This window comes from Lepidochelys kempii, chromosome 27, assembly GCF_965140265.1.
Source record: "Lepidochelys kempii isolate rLepKem1 chromosome 27, rLepKem1.hap2, whole genome shotgun sequence".
NCBI lineage: Eukaryota > Metazoa > Chordata > Testudines > Cheloniidae > Lepidochelys > Lepidochelys kempii.
Window position 1 is genome coordinate 18,328,319 of NC_133282.1, and position 18,235 is coordinate 18,346,553.

Below are 18,235 nucleotides of genomic sequence, written 5' to 3' on the forward strand. Positions count from 1 at the left end.
GGGCGAGTGGGGACTCGTTGCACCCTGTCCAGTATTCACTGTGCCCCTCCCCAAACCCCCGCCTGTCTGTCTGTCCCATCTACCGCTTACGTCTTGCCTCTTGTCAACCTGCTGGGGCAGAAGCTGCTAGTTCCTAGGTGGGCAGAACAGCCAGCGCAGCGGGGCCCCTCGCGGCCAGAGCCTCTGGGGCTGCCACCATCCAAACAGCCACTCACAAAAGCATCTCAAGGTGAATTTGCAGAGTTAAAATACTCTGCCCATGCTGCACGAGGCTCAGCTCCTCCGCCACGCACTGATCCCACCCAGGGGGAAGGGAAGGAAAGGGTTCAGGATGCGCTAGGCTGCCTGGCCCACCACCAAGCTAGCAACAGACAGCAAAGCACGACGGAAGGGCTGGAAGCTTTCACCTGGGGCAGCTTTGCCATCTCCTCTTTCCTGCCGCTCTGCCCAGAGGCGGGGTACAGAATTGAATGCAAGGGGCTCCTGTCCTGGGGGGGAAGTTAGCCACCGGCGTGGCTGCATCCGTACCAATGGCTAGCAAAGTGTCCTGGACTACTATGCCAGCAGGGACGACCGATCATCTGGTCTGAACCTCCCACATTACACAGGCCACAGCCCAGCCCTGAATTAACGCGTTGGAACTAGAGCAGCCCTCGTTAGAAAAATGTCCTCTCTCAATTTAAAAATTGCCAGGGATGGAGAATCCAGCCCAGCCCTCAGTAACTTGTTCCAAGGGTTAATTCCCCTCCCTGTTAAAAACCATGACTCATCCCCAGTCCAACTTGTCCAGCTTCCACTTCCGGCCGGGGGTGGGGGGGTGTTACACATCTTTATCTGCTAGATGGACGAGCCTCATCAAAACTCTGCCCCCATCCAGGTCCTAACAGACCAATCCACTCAGGCTTTCACCTTCTTTTTGCTGGGCTAAACGTCTTGAACTGGCCGGGTCTATCACGAAAAGCATGTTCTCCCAGCCTGTATCGTTCTCCCAGCTCCTCTCTATAATTTATTAACATCCTTCTTGAACTGCTGGCACCAGAACAGGACACCGGATTCCCGGCAGTAGTCAGATCACTGCCAAATACAAAGGCAATACAGGTCATCCGCCCCCACCCTGTTTATGCACCCAAGGATCATATTGGCCCTTCTGGCAGTGGGGTTGCACTGGGAGCTCTTGTTCAGCTCATTACCCAGCATGAGCCCCAAGTCTTCTGAGCCCCTGCTTCCCAGGGCACAGTCCCCCATCCTGCAGGCCTGGCTGATGCTCTTTGTTCCTAGATGTGTCATTTACCAGTAACCATATTAAATGTATATTGTTGGCTTGCACCAAGCGATCCAGACGGCTCTGTATCTATGACTGTCCCCTTCAGTATTTACCACTCCCCCAATCTTTGGGTCATCTGCAAACTTGATCAGTGATTTCATGTATTCTTCCAGGTCATGGATACAAATGTTAACTAGCGTAGGGCCAAGAACTGATCCCTGCAGGCCCCTACTAGAAACACTCCCGCTCAATGATTTCCTGTTTACAGTTCCATTGAGACCTACCAGTCAGTCAGTTTAACCCATTTAGCATGTGTTATGTGGATTTTATTGTTCTAGTTTTTAAAATCAAGATGTTGTGCAGTACGTCTTACCGAAGTCTGGGCTACCAATGCTATTCCCTTTATCATCCAACCTTGTAATCGCATCAAAAATATCTGTATCAAGTTAGTCAGACAGGGTCTATTTTCCATAAACCCATGTTGATTGGTATTAATTACATTACCCTCCCTTAATTCTATATTAATCCAGTCCTGTCTCAGCCATTCCCATTACTTTGCCTGAGATCAACATCAAGCTGACAGGTCTGTAATTACCTGGGTTGGCCTATTTACCCTTTCCAGATACTGGCACATGAACTTTCTTCCAGTCCTCTGGGACTTCCCCAGTGCCTGAAGTGTTATTGAAAAAAAAAAAAAAAACATTAATGGTCGATGGAGCTCCTCGGCCAGCTCTTTTAAGACCCTTGGGTGCAAATTATCTGGACCTGCCAATTTAAAAACAGCTAACTTCAGCAGCTGATGCTGAACACACTTCTGAGCTACTATTGGAATTGAAAGCGTTTCATCATACGACGACTAGATCATATCTAGGTGTTTCCCCCCCAAATACCAAACAAATATTTCCTAAACACTTCTCCCTGTGCTGCATCATCACTGACAATTGTAGGTGCTGCTCCAGTGCAAGCAGTGACTGGCACCAGTGTGGCCACCTACAGTAGGTGTTTGTGTTGGTGACTAAAGCCCCAAGAGAAAGGAGGAAGAGCTACTCCGTCTCCCACCAGCCTTCTGGTCACTTGCATTCTTAAAGCTTTCATCTGACTAACCTTGAAGCTTTAATGGGTCCCTCACCCACCTAACCCAGATTTGCTACTGCTCCGTCTTCCCAGCCTAGGTTTAAAGATCTGAGGGATGAACCTTTCTGATTCTGCCTGGCTTAGGTCTCTCTGTGGTTAGCCTTTCCTTTCATCTCTGGAGCAGAGCCAGCATGTAACCAAGCTGAATGCACAGTCTGACATCACACAGGCACTCGGTGAAACAAACAGAGACCGCGCGAAGGTACAAAACGGAGATGCGAGAACATTCACCTCGGGTTTCCTTGGTTACGCTATAGCAGCACTGGAGGTGTGCATGGGGGGGAACAACAGGTAACTCGGATCACTGCTAGCAAGGGACAGGCCTGCACGGCAAAATTTCCTCCTCAAGAGGCAAAAGAAATATACACTGGAACATTACTTCAGCCTGAATGGAGGACTGGCTTCCTCCCAAACAGCTTGCAGACGCCGTTATTTTCCTAGCATGCTTCATTTGGGACCCAACTTCCTGAGCCATTACTGCACCATGCCAGCAATTATGGGAGGCCATTTTAAGTTGATGCATTAAATGAGCCATGTCACAGCACGCACACTTCTGAGCACAATTCTCTCCTGCACCCTAGCAGCTGAATAGAGCCACAAGGATCATTAAACTCCACTGTATCTTGCTGTGGTGGAGGGCAGGGGTGCGTCATGAAGGGTTAAAGAATAGCTTCCGTCAGTCCTTGCACTTTGAACGCTTGATCTCCTGCCTTGGCAGGCATTCCCGGGAACGTCACTATGTAGTGAGCCAGAGGTGCTGTTTAACTGACAGACGCCACCAATCGCTCTCCTGCAAACAACCTGTGCGCTGGGGACTGAGTTCTGAAATGCAGCTGAGGAACCATGCAGTGCAATCTGTGATCCAGATCTCCTTGGGATGGGTGGGGAGGGTTGTAATGAACCCAAAATGCAGCAGCGAATGCTGAAGTCAGCATGCCAAGTGGGGAGCTGCTTGGCAAGCTGCAGGGGACAGCCAGACCCCTCCAAAGAGCCCCTGTTTTCTCAGAATACTCCGGGGCTATTCTCACGCCTCCACCGTGCCAAGCCAGGAGAATGATGCCCTGCAGCTTGCTGGGTAAGGCAGGCTGGAAAACAGGAATTCTCCTTCATGAAAAATGCTGAGGTTCCACCACGTTTCCATTCCACACTGGAATAAAACCAAGAGCAAGAGAAAGGCGAGCACACCAAAAGACCCAAAAGCTTGGTGCTTCTGGCACTCACCTGGGATGCGGGAGACCCAACTTGGAGTCCCTGCTCCAAGTCAGGCAGAGAAGGGATACCTGGATCTCCCACGTGCCTTAATCACCAGGCTAGGAGAGGGTGGGTCTCTGTCTCCCTCCCTCCCATCCTGGACCCGAGAAATCTCCTCAACAAACTTCATCAAAATGTTTTGGTGTTGATAAATTGGTATTTTCCAACGAAGAAACAGCGAGGGAAACAATTCCCAACCCACTCTCAGCAGAGGTCCTGTCTGTGGGAGAGTGATTCCTGCCACCCACTAGCACCCACCGAAGCTTTCAAATGAACTTCTCTTCCTTGTCCGTTTGTGAGGCTGCAGGTTTGTGAGGCTGCAGCAGTAGATGAACAGAACTTCCCCAGCTCACACGAAGTTCTACCTGGCTGTCTGTAGCATGACAAAACATATGGACTTCTTCTCCTGTAAAAGAGAAAGTATGTTGCCCCAGGCAAATGGGCAAATAGGGTTTGCACGGCTGGTTTAATGAGCGAACATGACTCTCCGGGTTCAGGTGGCCAAGAAAAGCAACCCTGGACATGGAGAAAGTCAAGTAATCAATGCAGAGATTTAGGAAAGGGTGAAGGATGGTGCGGCTGTTCGGTGCTAGCCAGGAACCCGGGGAATAGTCCATGTGCTACCACAGAGTCCCTGAGTAACCTTGGGAAAGTCACTTAGTCTCTCTGCCCCTCATTGCCTCATCTGTAAAATGGGGAGAATACACCCACCGGTGGATTGAGAGGCGCTCGGATGCTGCGGTCGTTGGGGCCAGGTAAGGACTTAAGAGGTTCTCTGACACCGTGCTGAAAATCATCCACCATCATGAACCCCAGACCTTGCGTTTCACCCAAGGTGCCAGTTTTCTTACTAAAGACAAAGGTCTGGTCCAGCTGAGACCTGAACCAGCACAAAACGCACTCTCACTGTGATTCTTTAAGAGCAGTTGCAACAAGCAAAGGAGAATAAAATGCAACCCAGAGTTCACATCTGTTGGAAACATGAATCAGCTCGCTAAGCCCTGGGTTGACCAAATACAGAACCAAAATTTCTGGTTTTCAGTCTTGATTACCAGTAATCTCAGTAAGCCAGCAGTTTTGACCGGTGTTAATGCAACACCTTTAAAGGAAGGTTCCATAAACTCAGCTAGAAATCCTTATTCTTACGCATTGTGAATGTCACAATGCCCGAGAGCAGTCTGTGGGGCGCTCAAGGCCAGAACCCAATACAAAACTAGATTTTTGAATGTCCACAGTTTGGCTTCAGTTCATAGATTCCCCAGTTCATCTACTCCAAAAAGGCAGTTGACAGCCAAAGCTTCCTGAAATGTCATTTTAAAATGCACTGAACTCTAGGAGCGCATTCACTGAATGAACAAGGCCATCTCTACACTGTTACTGTGTTTGCAGGGCAGTTGCAGAACTCTGATAATCAAGGCTCTGAGTAAGATGCACAGCAAACATGGTCACCCCAGGGCTAACTGCAGAGGCTGGCTAGAGGGAGGAGTGCTCAGGGTCAGAGTCTGGATGTTTTACAGATTGGCTGGTATTGACCAGACTGTTCTTTCCTTGCAATAAACCAACTGGGATTTGTGGGAGGGACCATGGGCAGCTACGGCTGCCAGGTGTCCTGTTTTCGACTGGACCACCACTAGAAGTCCAGTTGGTGGGGCTGGCAGGCTCCCTACCTGGCTCCCCAGAAGCAACGACATGTCCCTCAGCTCCCAGGCAGAGGCGCACCCAGAGGAATTTACGCACCAGTTCCGCAGCTCCCATTGGCCGGAAACCGCAGCTAATGGGAGATGCAGGGGCGGTGCCTGCGGGCAGGGGCAATGCACAGAACTGCCTGGCCACATCTCCGCCTAGGAGTCAAGGGACATGTCGCCACTTCTGGGAGCCCCCAGGGTAAGCACTGCCAGGAACCCACACTTCCTCCCACACCCCAATCTCCTGCCCCAGCCCAGAGCCCCCTCCTGCAACCAAACTCCTTCCCAGAGCCTGCACCCCACACCCTCTCCTGAGCCCCTTCCCACACCCAAACTCCTTCTCAGAGCTGGCACCCTGAACCCCCCCACACCACAACCCTCTGCCCCAGCCTACAGCCCCCTCCCACCCCAAACCCCTCATTTCTAGCCCCACCCCAGAGCCTGTACCCCCTCCCACACCCCAACCCCCATCTCAGCCCAGAGCCCCCTCCTGCACCCCAAATCCCTCATCCTTGGCCCCACCCCAGAGCTCAAAGCCCAACCCCTGACCCAGCCCAGAGCCTCCTCCCACATCCTGAACCCCTCATTTCTGGGCCAACCCCGGTGAGGCCTCAGAGCAGGGGTGTTTGGTTTTGTGCAATTAGAAAGTTAGCAACCCTATGGGCGGTGGGTATCGAAGGCCAGGGAAGGCTAAGCCTCCCCTAACCCCGGCCGTGGCCCCACCCTCGCTCCCCCCCTCCCCTGAAGCTGGCGGGGACTAAGCTCCAGCTTGCAGCCTGGAGCTCAGGGCTTGGGCTGGTGGATAGATGCTGGAGCGGCTTGGGCCAGCCAGTGGCCTGGGGCAGCTTTGGCCAGCCTAGCAGCAGGCTGGCCAAGACTCCTCCAGCCATGGGCTTGGGCGGAACTAGGGGCTAACCTCCCTGAAGGTGGGGCTCACCCACCACCCATGGGACACAACTCCCTGTTGTAAAAGCGCCAGGTGGTGACATTCACATACACTCTTAGTAATGCTGATTCCATGCCTTTCGGGTACAATGCTCTTACCTATTTCTCTAAGGTGCCAAGCTCATTTCTGGGTGCCAGAGAAATGGCCCCGTTCAGACCTAGCACCCCAAGGCAGAGAGAAAGTGGACAATGACTAACAACAAAAGTTAAATTGCAGAGTCTTCTCCTGGCCGAGGGTATGAGACCCACCCAGCATCAATACTGGCCTCAAAAGGAGATTCCAATAATCCAAGCCACTGGATATTAGGTCTTTTTTAACATGCTTCAACTTTATGCATCCCTGCTGCTAGGCAGCAAGAGGCGCAGGGAGCTTACAAACGCTGGCAACGGAGTTTCTCAAACAAAAGACACCTTTTTCTACGGACAGTGCAAACAGATGCCCCCCCTCCTGCCACTGGCTGGGGCCTTGTGCCCAATTCGCTCAGGAAGTCAAATTCCAGCGAGTAACCTCAGAGTGTGGTAACAGGACGAGTCAGTGGCCCTTGGGGGAACAGCAAAGCAAAGGTGCTTAGCAGCTGAGGCAAGCTTCTCAGTCCAACCCCTAGGTTGATACTGAGTGACAGCAGCACCTGTCGGGTCAGGCTCCCCCTCGCACAGCTGGTCTACCTCTGGGGCAAGAGGCTCCCCCAAGGGAGCCCTGAGCATTCACTGCGGCCCAGAGCCACCTGCATTAACCCAGGCGTGCGGCTGCAGCAGGGCCTGGGGAGAGCCAGCACCCAGGCCAGGCTGATGCAAGACAAGATGGATGTACGAGCGGGGCCAGGTTCCGGCTGCCACGGGCATCGCCACTTTCAGTTTCCTGACCCTTGTTCATTTAAATCTTGCTCTCAGAACAGCCACCAGCCGCTGCCTGGCTCAAAAGAGACAGGCGCCAGGGCAGCCAGCACCCATGGGAGCAGCTACCAGCCCCCCCCAGTCTGACCCCAGCACCCATGGGTGCAGCTAGCAGCCCCCCCCGGTCTGACCCCAGCACTCATGGGAGCAGCTAGCAGCCCCCCCCGGTCTGACCCCAGCACTCATGGGAGCAGCTACCAGCCCCCCTGGTCTGACCCCAGCACTCATGGGAGCAGCTACCAGCCCCCCTGGTCTGACCCCAGCACTCATGGGAGCAGCTACCAGCCCCGCTGGTCTGACCCCAGCACCCATGGGAGCAGCTACCAGCCCCGCTGGTCTGACCCCAGCACCCATGGGAGCAGCTACCAGCCCCGCTGGTCTGACCCCAGCACCCATGGGAGCAGCTACCAGCCCCGCTGGTCTGACCCCAGCACCCATGGGAGCAGCTACCAGCCCCGCTGGTCTGACCCCAGCACCCTTGGGAGCAGCTACCAGCCCCGCTGGTCTGACCCCAGCACCCTTGGGAGCAGCTACCAGCCCCGCTGGTCTGATCCCAGCACCCTTGGGAGCAGCTACCAGCCCCGCTGGTCTGATCCCAGCACCCTTGGGAGCAGCTACCAGCCCCGCTGGTCTGATCCCAGCACCCTTGGGAGCAGCCAGCCAGCCCTGAGCTACTCCTAGCAGCCTGGCCCCAGCACCCATAGGTGCAGCTACCAGCCCCCCGGTCTGACCCCAGCACCCATGGGTGCAGCTGCTTCCCCCCTAACCCTGCGCCTCCCAGCGGTCTGACCCAAGCACCCGAGGGGGGCGCCCACACGCACTCTTATGCCCGGAGCACCCATGGGAGCAGCACCCCGGGGACCCCCCGGGCCCCGCCCCTTTGCACCCGTCCCCGCGGGGACCCCCGCCAGGCTCCCCAGCTCACCTGCGGGGACGGGGCTCCCAGGCTGGGGGCGGCTCCGGCTGCCTGGGGCGCTCGGCCTCCTGCTCCCTCCGTGGCGGACCAGAAACCTGCGGCCCCTCCGCCCCGCCCCTCCACGGGACACGTCAAGGCGCCGCTGGCCAATGGCGCTCCGCCTTTGCTCATTATTCACGAGGGGACTTGACCTCCTGGCCAATCAGCGCCTCACAGCCGCGAGACTCATTAATTATTCATGAGTTGCCGGGAGGGTGCCCTCGGTGGCTGTTCCGGCATGAATCTTCCCCTCCCGCCGCATGGCCGGGCCAGGGGAGAGGGGAGCCCGGAGGCTCCGGGGGGGGGAGCGGCAAGTGCCGGGAATGTCCATGCGGGAAACTCAGCTGAGTTCCGGGCAGGTCCTGACATCAGCGCGGCGGGGCTGCCGCTGTCCCCGCCCCTTAAAGGGCCAGGGGCACATGGGGGGGGCTGAGCCTGGGGGGGCACATGAGGGAGGGAGTACATGGGGGGGGGGCTGAACCGAGGGGCGGGGGCACATGGGGGACGTGGGGGGCTGAGCCTGGGAGGAGGGGCAAAGTGGGGGTGGGGGGGCACATGAGGGAGGGAGTACATGGGGGGGGCTGAACCTAGGGGCGGGGGGACATGTGGGGCTGAGCTTGGGAAGAGGGGCAAAGTGGGGGTAGGGGGCACATGGTGGTGGGGGCCATGGGGACTGGACTGGATGGGGGCATACATGGGGAGGGTGAGACTGGGGGGCAGGGACACGGGGATGGGGGTCATGGTGGGCTGAGCAGGGACTCGGTTTCTTTCCCCGGCGAGGCCTCCTCCCTGGTGGGATTGGAGCCTGCGTCTCCTGGGAATCCGTGAGCATTACCCCCAACTCCCCCCTCCCCCTCACTATCCCCACTGTGAAATCGGGGCAGCCCTGGGACGGGCAGCAAACATCCAGAGCGGAGAAGCAGCTGCCTCTGGGGCTGGGTGCGTAGAGTTGCCAACAGTCCCTTATTCCCGCATCTCAGTCCAACAAGACCGGGAGTTGCTGAGTGCTGCGAAAAGCAGCAAGAAACACCCCTTGGTGAAGGGAGGTGAGTGCTGCTTAAGGTTATTATTAAAAATAATGACGATGATAATACCGGAGGAGGGGTGGGGCTGATCACATCTGAGCTCCATACCAGAGCCCCGCGTCTCCTGCATCAGAGCCGGCTCTCAGGCTGGTGTATGTTTTTGGTGCCTCCAGGGGATTGCCTTCCTGCCCCGCTGCACCAGCCTGGTCAGGGACACACACAGGACGTCCCTGCCCCTTGCACCGGAGCGTGGGGGACCCCCAGGCAGGACTGTTCAGTACGAGGCCAGAGACGTCTCTCTGGTTGTCCTCTAGGAACCATGCAGGGTGCGAGGAAGCCGGGCCCTCACCAGTGTCCCTCCCACTTCAGAAAAGCCAGAGATGTTAAGTCCAGAAGGGACCATTATGTCCTAACCTGACCTCCTGCACAGCTTAGGCCGGGTAACCTACCCCACTGCCCCCTGCATCCAGCCCATATCCGGGGATTGAGCTAGAGTGTGTGTTTGAGGAACTCCAGTCTTGATCACTATGGAGCAATTTCTGATGAGGATGTGGTCAGCTTCCCTTGTGGCACATCCTCTGTTTGAAACCCAGGTCCAGCGATGGTTGTTCAAGTGCCTACGGAAGGAGCCCATAACAGACAAGCTCTTAGCGGCACCACAATGTCAAACCCTGGATGGTGGTGTCGTTTGGGGAACTCAAACCAAAGGAACCAATCAAGATTTCATACTCAGTTCGATCGGAGCTCTGAGTGCTGGCAGCGTGTCATGTGGCAGAACAGACTGGATTTTTGCTGCTCGCTGGTGGTGCGGTGTGTCCTTTTTTGCAGATGATACATCTTCTGTTGGCGTATAGGCATCAGCAGCAGATAAGTGTCCACAACAATGTTGGACAGAGAATTTCAGCTCCAATCTCCCAAGGGCTCCAAGATGCTGCCCACCCTACGGGGTAGAACAGCTTGTGGCAGAAGACCAAGGTCCAGAACCTTGGAGCTGGGCCCCCAGACCCGCTTGGGCAAATGGGTTCAAGTACTCTGGAGAACACTGATGAGTTCACCTCCATAGGCTGCAAGCAGAGTTCAAACAGTCACAGCGAACTGTACGTTCTTCCATGAACAGGTTTCGCTGTCTCCTGCACAAAGTGTATGTCTCGCCAATCATAGAGCTGGAAGGGACCTCGAGAGGTCATCTCGTCCAGTCCCCTGCATTCATGGCAGGATTAAGTATAATCTAGACCATCCCTGACAGGTGTTTATCCAACCTGCTCTTAAAAATTCCCAATGATGGGGATTCCACAACCTCCCTAGGGATGCAAAACCGTCTTTGCACTGAGCCAGAGTTCGTGATCTATCCCTCCTGTGTTATGCCTGCAATGCTGATCCCGTCAGAAACCAGGGCCCTCTCACCGGCTGACTCGTCTGCGCCAAATCCTCAGCATAAAGTGGTTTGACTTTGTGTGAAATATCTCAATCTCACAGCGATCGGGCCTTCCTGCCATCGCTCGTCGTACCCGTACCAGACCTTCTGGGCTTCTGCTTCTTCTGGGCTCTGGCCAGATTCTCCCTGGCCAGGACCATGAGTTCAGCTAGTCTCTCTCGGAAGATCAGGACATACTCCACCACTGACTCTCCATCGGGAGTGGCCTGATGAGAGACGAATGGGAGGGGAAGGCCACTCCCAATGGAGAGTCAGTGGTGGCCCTCACCCTCCTGCCATATAACAGTTCGAAAGGCGAAAATCCGGTAGGCTCCTGGGGCACCTCCCTGTACGCGAACAACAGGTGAGGTAAGTACTTGTCCCAATCCTGCGGGTGCTGGTTCATAAAGGTTTTCAGCATCATCTTTAGCGTCCCATTGAACCTCTCCACCAGCCCATTGGACTGGGGGTGATAAGCTGAGGCCCAGTCGTGCCGGACCCCACATTTCTCCCACAAGCACCGGAGCAGGGCCGACATGAAGTTGGAGCCTTGGTCTGTTAAGACTTCCTTGGGGAACCCCACTCGGCTGAAAATGGTCAGGAGCGCATCGGCCACGGTGTCTGCTTCAATGGAAGCTAAGGGCACTGCCTCGGGGTAGCGGGTGGCAAAATCTACCACCACCAGAATGTATTTCTTCCCCGACCGGGTCGTCCTGCTGAGAGGCCCCACGATGTCCATGGCCACCTTCTGGAAAGGCTCCTCTATGATGGGCAAAGATCTCAAAGCCGCTTTCCCCTTGTCCCGGGCCTTCCCCACCCTCTGACAGGGGTCGCAGGATCGGCAATACTGCCGGACCGTGGTAAAGACCCCGGGCCAGTAAAAGTTCTGTAGCAACCTCTGCCGGGTGCGCCGGATTCCCTGGTGCCCTGCAAGGGGGATGTCATGGGCCAGGGACAGGAGCCTGCGGCGATACTTCTGGGGGACCACCAGCTGCCTCCTGATCCCACAGGACTCTACTTCCCTTGTGGGAGCCCATTCTCGGTACAGGAACCCCTTCTCCCACAGGAACCTCTCCTGGCAGCCTCTCCTCATGGTCCGTACCACCCTGAGGTCAGCCAGGTCCCTGAGCTTCCGCAAGGAGGGATCTTTCCTCAACTCGGCCTGGAACTCAGCAGCTGGGGAAGGGATGGGGCCCGGTTCCCTCTCATTGGCCGGGTCTGAGGCCACAGCCTCTCTGAGCCGTGCCCCTCAGCGCTCCCTCCCCACCAGGGTAGGGTCCTGCGCCTCCAGTGTGGTACCCTCCCCAAGGTCAGGGTGCAGTGCCCCTCGCCGGCTCTGGCTATGGGTCACAACCAGGGCAGTCTGGGGGTTGCTTGGCCAGTCCTCTAGGTCTCCCCCCATCAAAACCTCAGTGGGCAAATGGTGGTATACCCCCACATCTTTGGGGCCCTCCTTGGCCCCCCATTTCAGGTGTAAGCTGGCCACAGGCACCTTGAATGGGGTCCCGTCCACCCCCATCAGGGTCAGGTAGGTGTTGGGCACCACCCGATCTGAGGCCACCACCTCGGGCCGGGCCAGCGTCACCTCCGCGCCCGTATCCCAGTATCCATTGACCTTAGAATCATAGAATATCAGGGTTGGAAGGGACCTCAGGAGGTCATCTAGTCCAACCCCCTGCTCAAAGCAGGACCAATCCCCAATTAAATCATCCCAGCCAGGGCTTTGTCAAGCCTGACCTTAAAAACTTCTAAGGAAGGAGATTCTACCACCTCCCTAGGTAACGCATTCCAGTGTTTCACCACCCTCCTAGTGAAAAAGTTTTTCCTAATATCCAACCTAAACCTCCCCCACTGCAACTTGAGACCATTACTCCTTGTCCTGTCCTCTTCTACCACTGAGAATAGTCTAGATCCATCCTCTCTGGAACCACTTCTCAGGTAGTTGAAAGCAGCTATCAAATCCCCCCTCATTCTTCTCTTCTGCAGACTAAACAATCCCAGTTCCCTCAGCCTCTCCTCATAAGTCATGTGTTCCAGACCCCTAATCATTTTTGTTGCCCTTCGCTGGACTCTCTCCAATTTATCTACATCCTTCTTGTAGTGTGGGGCCCAAAACTGGACACAGTACTCCAGATGAGGCCTCAGCAATGTCGAATAGAGGGGGACGATCACGTCCCTCGATCTGCTCGCTATGCCCCTACTTATACATCCCAAAATGCCATTGGCCTTCTTGGCAACAAGGGCACGCTGCTGACTCATATCCAGCTTCTCGTCCACTGTCACCCCTAGGTCCTTTTCCGTAGAACTGCTGCCTAGCCATTCGGTCCCTAGTCTGTAGCTGTGCATTGGGTTCTTCCGTCCTAAGTGCAGGACCCTGCACTTATCCTTATTGAACCTCATCAGATTTCTTTTGGCCCAATCCTCCAATTTGTCTAGGTCCCTCTGTATCCTATCCCTGCCCTGCAGCATATCTACCACTCCTCCCAGTTTAGTATCATCCGCAAATTTGCTGAGAGTGCAATCTACACCATCCTCCAGATCATTTATGAAGATATTGAACAAAACCGGCCCCAGGACCGACCCCTGGGGCACTCCACTTGATACCGGCTGCCAACTAGACATGGAGCCATTGATCACTACCCGTTGAGCCCGACAATCTAGCCAACTTTCTACCCACCTTATAGTGCATTCATCCAGCCCATACTTCTTTAACTTGCTGACAAGAATACTGTGGGAGACCGTGTCAAAAGCTTTGCTAAAGTCAAGAAACAATACATCCACTGCTTTCCCTTCATCCACAGAACCAGTAATCTCATCATAGAAGGCGATTAGATTAGTCAGGCACAATCTTCCCTTGGTGAATCCATGCTGGCTGTTCCTGATCACTTTCCTCTCATGTAAGTGCTTCAGGATTGATTCTTTGAGGACCTGCTCCATGATTTTTCCGGGGACTGAGGTGAGGCTGACTGGCCTGTAGTTCCCAGGATCCTCCTTCTTCCCTTTTTTAAAGATTGGCACTACATTAGCCTTTTTCCAGTCATCCGGGACTTCCCCCGTTCGCCACGAGTTTTCAAAGATAATGGCCAATGGCTCTGCAATCACAGCCGCCAATTCCTTTAGCACTCTCGGATGCAACTCGTCCGGCCCCATGGACTTGTGCACGTCCAGCTTTTCTAAATAGTCCCTAACCACCTCTATCTCCACAGAGGGCTGGCCATCTATTCCCCATGTTGTGATGCCCAGCGCAGCAGTCTGGGAGCTGACCTTGTTCGTGAAGACAGAGGCAAAAAAAGCATTGAGTACATTAGCTTTTTCCACATCCTCTGTCACTAGGTTGCCTCCCTCATTCAGTAAGGGGCCCACACTTTCCTTGGCTTTCTTCTTGTTGCCAACTTACCTAAAGAAACCTTCCTCCCATCCAGCTCCAGGGGAACAAGGCACTCTCTCCGGAGGGACAGCCCCGCGCCCACCCTGTAAACCGAGCACCCTGAGTGCAGAGCCTCCAGCCCTCTGGCGGAGCTGGCCGCGGGTACTCTTCCCTCCTGAGCAGGTGGTAAGCTGGCAGCCCCCTTTGCCTGGGCCATCTTCCCCTTGTCCAGCTGGGTCCCTACCCAGTTAACCCTGGGTAGGTTGGGTCTGTTCAGTCTGCCCCTGAGCCCGGGGCACTGGGACCGTATGTGGCCTCTCTGGCCACGGTGATAGCAGCTCAGGTCACGTTAGTCCCCTTGAGCGGGTCGGAGGGGCCCGACGCCAGGCGTTCCCTTGGGAGGGGGTTCTCCACATTTCCCCACTGGGAGGTCCCCTGGTGACTCTCTCTCTGTATCGGGGGGGGCCTGTTCTTTTGGGACTCCTCCCAGCTACCCTCTGACCGACTGTTCACAAACTCGTCGGCCAGCTGCCCTGCGTGCTGGGGGTTCTCGAGCTTTTTGTCCACCAACCACAGCCTCAGGTCGGAAGGGCACTGTTCATACAGTTGCTCCAGTACAATTAGGTCAAGCAGGTCCTCTTTAGCTTGGGACCCAGCTGTCCACTTGCGGGCATACCCCTGCATCCGGTTGGCCAGTTGTAGGTAGGTGACCTCAGGCGTTTTACGCTGACTCCGGAACCTTCTCCGGTACATCTCGGGGGTCAGCCCAAACTCACGGAGCAGGGCCTGCTTGAACAGTTCATAGTCCCCTGCCTCTGCCCCTGTCATTCGGCTGTACACCTCCACGGCTTTGGGATCCAGTAAGGGGGTGAGAAACTGGAGCCTGTCTGCAGGGTCAACCCTGTGCAGCTCACAGGCATTCTCAAAGGCCGTCAGGAAGCTATCCATGTCCTCCCCCTCCTTCCGCTGGGCCAGGAAGCACTTATCAAAGTTCCTTGCAGTCTTGGGTCCCCCCGCACTCACCGCAGCCGGGGCCCCACTGCTCCTCAGCCTGGCCAGCTCCAGTTCATGCTGTCTTTGTTTCTCCTTCTCCTGACGCTCCCTCTCCTTCTCCTCCTGCTCATGTTGACGTTGTTTTTCATGATCCTCCAGCTCCCTCATTTTCATCTCCCTCTCCCATTCCAGCCGCCTCTGTTCCAGGGATGGGGAGCTCCGCTGGGAGGATCCCCTGCTGGGTGCCGGGGTCAGGGTGCCCTCGGTATTCGCTGGGCTTCCCCCAACCCCTCCCCCAGGCCTAGATAGGAAGGGTCTCGGGGTGTCCTCGGCAGCTGTCTGACCCCTCCCAGCCCGGTCAGACCCCAAGGCCCACGCTGTGTCCACCGGGCAGCTTCCCTCCAGGACAGGGATCGGGTCATCCAAGCGATCCCTCTCCTCCAACTGGGCAATCAGCTGTTCCTTGGTGGACCTCCCGATGCGCAGCCCCCTCTGCCTGCACAGCTCCACCAGGTTGCTCTTCAGGCGTTTAGCGTACATCTCCCTGCTGGCCACTCGCAGGCCGGGCAGCTTCCCACGGTTTCCAGGAAAATCCCCTCGTGTGCCAGTCCTTCTTGAGGTCACCACCTCTTTGCCAGGGTCGAGCTGCAGACTCCTCCGCCCCTGGGACCGCTTGCTGCAATCCCGCGGGGGATCCTGTTACTGCAACAGTCCTTCTCTCTGGTCACACATTCCCAGGGGTTAACCGCCCCCTGAAACCGTCTCTCTCTGAATCTTCAGCACGCCTGGTCCCCGTCAATCCCCCTTCTTTTTACTGCTCCCCAGTCACTTACTGCAGGAAGCACCGTCCACGGGGTGCAGTACATCCCACCGCTGCCACCAGTTGTCACAGAGTGTGGGGGAGTCCAGGCCCTGCACCCCTCTTCCTGGGATTCACTGAGACTCTCAACCAGCCAGTAAAATGGAAGATTTATTGGACAATAGGAACACAGTCTAAAACAGAGCTTGTGGGTATAACCAGGACCCCTCAGTCAAGTCCTTCTGGCGGAACAGGGAGCTTAGGCCCCAGCCCTGGGGTTCCCTGCGTTCCACCCCCCAGCCCCAAACTGAAACTAACCCCCCCCCAGCAGGCTCCCTCCTGCAGCCTCTGTTCACATTCCTGGGCAGAGGTGTCACCTCCCCCTCCCCCTCCCGGCTCAGGTGACAGGCTCTCAGGTCTCCCATTGAAACTCCCCTGCCACATTCCCAGGTCAATACTCCCCCCTCCCTGCTGCATCACAGCCCCTTCCTGGGCTCTGCAGAGTTCTCCACTGCCCTGTCCCGGGTGACACCACCCAGCGCTTCCACACACCCCCCACCCACCCCCGAGGCCCCATTCCCATCAGCCTTTCCCAGGGTGTCTGTGTGGGTGTCCCTTTCCTCCAGAAACCTGACCCCTGCACTGCCTCCCTGGGGTCTGTCCCTTTTGTCCAGGCTCATCGCAGGAGCTGGTCCTGCCCTGGGGCTTCCCAGCATCTCTCCTGGCCCTTTGCTTGAGCTCCCTTCCCAGGTCAGCGTCCCCAGGAGCTCCAGGCCTACGCTCCCTGCCACGGCCCTGACTCCTTCTGGTACGGGTCATCCTGCCCCTCTCAGCTGGGCTGGCCGCCCTCCGGGTGCAACCCAGGGAACTCATTGCCCTCTGTCAGGTCCTTTCTCTGCCAGCATGAGGCACATGCTATGCACAGCCTGGGACCCTTGGAAACAACTGAGGACCCACCTAGGGCACGAGCGGCTCGTTCACTCAGGTGCCATCGGGGAGAGCTGGCCCTGAGCATTCCCAGGGTATCTCAGAGCCCTGCACAGATGCTGACTGCTGCATCCTCAAGACCACACAGCATGGCTGGACATGCCTATCCCTGGTGACCAATGCTTAGCCTCTCTGGGAGCCAGTCACAGGGCTAGCATGTGAACCCAGAAGGCCCGGGCTCTTAGCCCCAAGGCTTCACTGTAACTTCATCTCCAAGCCTGCAGCCTTGGGCAGAGGATGGAAATGTGTAGCGTTCACCTGCCTGCTGCCGAGACCACAAGGGATAAGCATGTGTTACGTTGTATGCGGTGCCCTGCCCCTTAGGACCAGGGAGCTGGAAACAAACAGATGGTCTCTGAGGAGACGTGATCCATGTGGGTCCCTTGTCCCGTGTTCCTGGAAGCTACTAGCTGGCTAGGACACACAGGCAGCGGTTGCATCATGCGTGGGCTCAAGGGAACAGGTCACGCTGTCCCCTTCCCGGCTGTAGCTGTGTTTTTAAACAATTCCCTGGATCGCTCCTGCTTTTGCAAGCCTGAAAACTTCCCCCCGCCCTTCCCCTCCTGATCCACCTGTCTTCTGGTGTTGAAGAAACCCGCTGGCTGCTTTGGTTCCTCCGGGGTCTTTCAGTGGAGCTAAAAATAAGACAGTTGGTTTATTTCCCAATAACAGCTCCAGCTGCGCTGCTCCCAAATGACTGTTCCCCAGGATTCAGAACAGCCATTCATGGCTCAATGTCCCCTTTGCCCTATTGCTAGACTGACCCCATTTCCCTGGGGGCGAGCCCGGTGCAACACCAAACCCCCCAAAGCATGGCGTGAAAACCTGAGTCGTGTTTCGGTAGCAGTGACTCAGGCCGCTGAAGGGATTGCACCCTCTTGGCAGGACAAACTGCATTCCCACCTGCCGCTCTGTTCTGGCTCCAGCTCTGTGCAAAGGAGCCAGAGACAGATTCCCTCCTGCCGTGGTGGGGACGCGGCCCATCAGACGCTATGTCTGTGTTGTGCAACCCCACGAGCCCCAGCTGAGTGCGGAGGGCAGGGCAGGTCCAGCCATGCTGTTTCAGTCAGTTCATCCCTTCTCCAACTGCGAGGCCCCTCAATCCCAGCCCACAAATCCCTGCTACGGCACCCCAGCCCTTGGCACCACCGCCCAGCTCTGCCAATGCCCCTTGATCCTTAGGGGCAGCCCCCCGCTGACCTGGCCCTTCGGACGCATGTACCCACTAACCTCACAGGCAACCCAGCAGCTGCTGCTGCTCTGCAGTGGGGTCGCTGAGTGCACACGGGGAACAGAGTGGGGATTGTTTGTGTGGCTCATGGTGTGAGTCGTGTGGGGAGCGCTCTGTGCCTGGGACCCAGCTCAGACGGGCCCTGCACGGCTGCAGATGTATTTTCCCAGCTAACACTTAGGCCTTGAGGGGCTGGCCGACTGGGTGCCCTTCACTCCCCTGTGCCCTGGGCTTTCCTAGCAGGCTCTGAGGAGACTCCCCGTGGGCTGCAGCATGCTGGCTGGTGATGTC

At 56.3% G+C, this 18,235-nt stretch overlaps 2 protein-coding genes across 8 annotated transcripts in view; one reads left to right on the top strand and one right to left on the bottom strand.

Annotated features, from left to right (window-relative positions):
• Window positions 1-8,291, bottom strand: part of STAT3 (signal transducer and activator of transcription 3) — a 34,056-nt gene extending 25,765 nt beyond the window's left edge. For 5 of the 7 annotated variants that reach the window (XM_073326236.1, XM_073326235.1, XM_073326234.1 and 2 more), the window contains exon 1: window positions 8,099-8,180. Coding sequence is in view for 1 of the 7 variants with exons in the window: in XM_073326237.1 (XP_073182338.1) it covers window positions 8,099-8,260 (162 nt within the window). In the remaining 6 variants the exon portion in view is untranslated. Of the gene's footprint in view, window positions 1-2,629; window positions 2,867-8,098 lie in introns of those variants that run through there. The other 2 variants (XM_073326237.1, XM_073326233.1) reach the window with 2 other exon arrangements.
• The window catches only part of ATP6V0A1 (ATPase H+ transporting V0 subunit a1), a 192,822-nt gene that overhangs the window by 86,778 nt on the left and 87,809 nt on the right, over window positions 1-18,235 (top strand). The gene's annotated exons all lie outside the window — the stretch shown is intronic.